We start from the raw sequence: 4,565 nt of genomic DNA, 5'->3' as shown, positions 1-4,565 counted from the left end.
ACCGGCATGAAGTACAGGTAAGGCAGCGCCGCGAGGGCCAAGGTGTGGAGACGGCACAGGGGATGCTGTGTGGTGATGGTTTGACACCTCGTCGGGAGAATGGCTCTCACCTGTGCTCACCTTGGCTTCCCTGTGCCTCGCCAAGCCTGTGAGGAGTCGATGCTCTTGGCGCGGCGGGTGATCTGGTGCTGCGTGTGCTACAGAGGTGGCAGCCAGTCAGCGCTGTTAGCGCTCACCTGCTTTGTGATCTTTGAGCTTCTCACCTGACATTCCCACTTGCTGTTTGGGTGGTTGCATCTGCAAACAGCTCTGGGCTTTAGAGAAAGACAGCTGGAGCAAACAGCCACTGAAGGGCTGTCTGCTTCACAGGTGTACATCTCCATCTGATGGGGGTACATCTCCACCTGAGGGGTGTACATTTGCGATCTGATGAGTGTACATCTCTATCTGAGGGGTGTGCATCTCCACTGGCCCGGTGTGCGTCTCTGCCCGACTGACAGCTGTGCGTCGTGTAGTGGGTGCGCCGTGAATTGTGTGTGTGGGTCGCAGTGCAAGGTGTATCAGGATTTCAGCTGGTATTTGTCTTTCTTTCAGAATTTGTCCTTATTTGCCCTTCTCTGGGCAGCCGCAGAGGCAGCCATGGCCCCTTGGAGTGGCGGGGCTGCTCTGTCCAGTGCGCCCCTCCCCACTCTCCCCTGGTATCACGGGCGGGGTGATGGGGTGCAGTAACACAGCTCAGGATTGGCGAGGGGCACCAGGGCTGGGGACAATGGCTGTTCCCCCTGTGCAGGGGTGCTCCTCGTGCCCCACTGCAGTGAAGCGCCTGGGAGCTGGCAGCTGCCAGCTCCTGCCGTGCTGCACTGTGCCGAGCCGTGCTGCGCCTCAGGTCAGGTTCCCCTCCACTCACAATGACCGCGGTAACATTTACACAGTGGCAAGAGCCCATCAAATATTCATGGGGACATTATCTATTGATGGGAGCTGCTGGCACAGGCACGCCCAAAGGTGCTCCTCCTTTGGCCATGTCCGCGCTGCCCTCAAAAATCTATGGAGTTTCTCCTCCTCCGGAGGCTGCCGACTGCTGTCGGGTCTCCCCCCGCGCTGGAGCCGGCGCCGGCACCGGTGCTGGTAGGATTACCAGCTAAGGAGCTTTGCGGCAGAGGGAAGCGGAGGAGATTACAAGATTTCTCATTAGGTTGGGGGCGAATGTGCGTAATTTCCCACAAGCTCTGTTCCCGCATCTTGCTCTGTCCTGAGGGGCAAGGTGGGTGCAGGCAGCCGGCACATGGCCCCGGCTGCAGGACAGTGCTGCAGCACGGTGACCTGTGTCCCTGCTTTGGCAGAAGATGCTGGGCTGGGGTTCACCTTGCTCATCTTTGCTTGCACTGGGCAAAATTTGAGGGATATGCTGTTGGGGCCGTGGCCCCAAGGGGAAAAACCAGTCCGACTTCGGCAAAGAGTCGGGCTCTGCTGCTGGAGAGCCTTCAGCCTGCCGCCTGCGCCCTTGCCCAGCCGTGGGGTTGGCAGCGTACACGCAGTGCTGCCAGAGGGTTTGGTTTCAGACCTGTGCAAGGGGATGCTGTGCTGCGGTGCGTGGCCGGAGGGAGGCAAGGAAGAACCCCTTCACTGCGTGGCCTCAGCCCCCAGTGTGCCCCAAAACGGGGCTGGGCCAGCAGCCGCGCCCGCGGGGGGATGCCCAGCAGGGCACGGCGGGGTCCTGCCCCGCCGAGGCTCCTCGGGGGACCTCGGCAACGGCGCTGCCCTTCCTGCCCCCACCTGCCCGCGTGCCGCTCGCTCGCTTCCTGAGCTCATCAAATATTGAGGGCAGGAGGGCTGACGGGAGCTCCGCGCCCGCCGCCTCGCAGCCCCCCGCCGTCACGTTGGCGGCGCGCGGGAGGAGCTCCCGCCTCGCCCGGGGCGCCGGCTAAATTTAGGCAGCTGGCGCTGCTGCCCGGCGGAGCAGCATGCAGGTCTCCTTTGTGTGCTCCGAGCACAGCATCAAGAGCCGGAGCGCGGAGGACCGGCTGAACCGACAGAATGCCGGCAGCCCCAGCCTCGGCACCCGCGGCAAGTTCCGCGCGGTGGCCATGGTGGCCCGCAGCCTGGGGCAGCTCTCGGTGCAGAACGCCCCCTCCTCCAGCGAGTCCAGCGTCAAGCAGCCGGGGATGAAATACCGGTAGGAAACGGGCACTGCTGGGGCTTTCCCTGTTTCTTACCGGGATCGGGGCGGCCTGGGGGTATGGGGGCCGCACTCCCCTAATTCCCGGTTCGCGACCGGCTCTGTCGGTGTCTCGGCGCTAAAAGTGCTGACCGTGCGCCTCCGTGTGCTTCCTCGCTGTTTGCTCCTGTCCCTTCGGGGCAGCCTTGATTCAGCCGCGCGTAAAAGGGTGGGGGGGACAAGGGACCCGAAAATTCAGGATAGGATTAGCAGCATCCCCAGCGCCTGCCGAGCCGGGTGGGTTTGGGAGTCACGGCAGCGTTAATCCGGTGTGCCATGGCATCCTTACGGTGCTGACAGAGGCTCACTACCCTGCAAAGTGAGCATGGAACCGTAAGCTGGGATTCGGGTCTGGCTGCCCACGGTGGGCGTAGAAATGAAAGGTGGTGTGTGCACGTGGGGTGCTGGTCCCCCCAGCCAGCACCCACGGGGCTCATGCACTCCACGTCCCTGGCTCTGGGGCAGAGCGCTCAGGGCTTCCCTCGCCGAGTTTTAGTGTGCACCCCTTGTGGGGCTGGGGCTTCCCCCGGGTGAGCAGGGTGAGCATGCACCCCAGCACAGGGCAGGCCCCCCCCCCAAGATGAGCCTGCACGCCACAGTCCAGCTGCCAGCGGCTGCGTGCCCCCTCTGCAGCCCAGATGTGCCGGCATTAGGCACAAAGCACGTCAGAGCGCAGGGGTGAGCCCGGCTGTTACCTACCAGCATCATCCAGATCAGCTGGTTCCCCTCACCTGGGCACTGGGGAGGGCACTGGGATCGCTCCATCCAGCTCTGGAACACCAAACCTTTGCGCTGGTTGCAGCAGTGCTGGGGCTGTGTGCGGTGGCATCCTCGGGGCTCGGCGCTCCTGCCCCACTGTCACATCCCCATCCGGAGGAGAAGCACAGTGGGACCACCCTCTCCCAGGCAGTGGGTGATCAGCTCGGGGGTTCCCACTGGTGGCTGCTGGATAGACAGTGATGCAGGGGGTTGCTCCAAGTGAGGGGATGGGATAGGAAGGCCGTGGCACAGCGCAGGGGGATGCCTGGCTTTCCCAAGTTCTGCCAGTATCTCCATTGGGCAGCTGGTCAACACACTTTCGAGCTGGAAAGCTGGGAGCAGTGATAGCCACTTGCCCAGGAGGACCCTGGGATGCCTCTGGAATGGCCAGGATGGGTCTAATGCTGTCTACTCTCTGTGGAAATCCCCAGGACCATGGCTTCTCCCCACCATGCAATGCTCTAAAAACGCCACGGGGCTGGGGGAGCGCCCATACCTCCAGGTGCTGGGCAATAAGACAGCAGCATGGAAGGACAGCGCCCCAACTTGGCCCACCACGGTTGGGCCGTGGCTGCTCCCTGCCTGGCTCGCGGTGCCCGTGTCGGCGGTGCCGGCGGTGGCAGTGCCTCGGTTGCTATGCGACACCCGCGCGGGCGAGCTGCCGCGGCTCACCTACACTTTATTTATTTTAACGCTCATTTCTCGAGCCTTTGTCATTTTTAACAAGTAACTGGCTCTCCATCACTGTGGCGAAGGCGTCTGCCAGCTCGGCCCCCTTTCCGAAAGCTGTTCTCCAGTTCCTTGTGCCGGTCAAATTTTCTGGGGTGCTCCATTTCTCCAGGATGTTGCTCCACTCCCAAGCACCCTCACCCTGTGCAAGTCGTGTGCTTCCCTGTGCCGTGATGCAGAGAACAAGCACAATTCATACCATGTGTGGGATGCTTCAGTCCCGATCTACCAGCTCTCCCTGCTTCCCGTTTCACCCCCCTGTGCCAGCAGCACTCTCAGGGCAGGCAGACACCCCGGCCTTATCACAGGAAACTGCTTTAACGAGGTCACTGCCTGCTGCCCCCCCCCCCGATAACCTTGCCAGGCATGGCATCGCTGCACCAGTGCTGGTGGTGCCACCAGTGAGCTATGGGATGCCTGGTCTGGGATGGCTCTTTAATTGGTTGCAGGGGGATTGCACTGTGGGATTGTCCCATGTGGGGATGGGGTGGGCACCAGGGACCACCACCACACCTCCCAGCCCCCATGCCCACTGCATTCAGTGGCACACGGGGTGCATAAGACGGCCTTTTGGGGCTTTCTGGCGCCTTTCCTGATGCTCTCTGTCTTCCAGGAACCTCGGGAAGTCTGGGCTGCGCGTGTCCTGCCTGGGCCTGGGTAAGTGCCAGGGTTTGCCGCAGCCCCTCGGCATCCCCTCGGTCCTGCAGCGAGTGCCGGTGCTCCCCGGCGAGGGCGGCGCTCGCCTGCCCCAGCGATGTTTGCGCAGGGAAGGAAAGGGTTTCCCTCAGCCCTGCGGCCGTTTTGAGTCACAGCCCAGAAATTGTCAAATTATTTTCTCTCTTTGTGATGCGATAGGAAG

At 62.3% G+C, this 4,565-nt stretch overlaps 1 protein-coding gene across 3 annotated transcripts in view; it reads left to right on the top strand.

The window, feature by feature from the left end:
• KCNAB2 (potassium voltage-gated channel subfamily A regulatory beta subunit 2) overlaps positions 1–4,565 on the top strand; it is a 13,858-nt gene that overhangs the window by 4,993 nt on the left and 4,300 nt on the right. For 2 of the 3 annotated variants that reach the window (XM_018079369.2, XM_018079368.2), the window contains one exon: positions 4,320–4,363. In XM_018079369.2, the coding sequence (XP_017934858.1) occupies positions 4,320–4,363 (44 nt within the window). Of the gene's footprint in view, positions 1–1,964; positions 2,177–4,319; positions 4,364–4,565 lie in introns of those variants that run through there. The other variant, XM_018079370.2, reaches the window with a different exon arrangement.

Source organism: Manacus vitellinus, unplaced genomic scaffold (assembly GCF_001715985.3).
Source record: "Manacus vitellinus isolate BGI_N305 unplaced genomic scaffold, ASM171598v3 scaffold_46_pilon, whole genome shotgun sequence".
Taxonomy (NCBI): Eukaryota; Metazoa; Chordata; class Aves; order Passeriformes; family Pipridae; genus Manacus; species Manacus vitellinus.
Note: the sequence above shows the minus strand (reverse complement) of the source record. Positions and strands in the feature narration are given on the sequence as shown.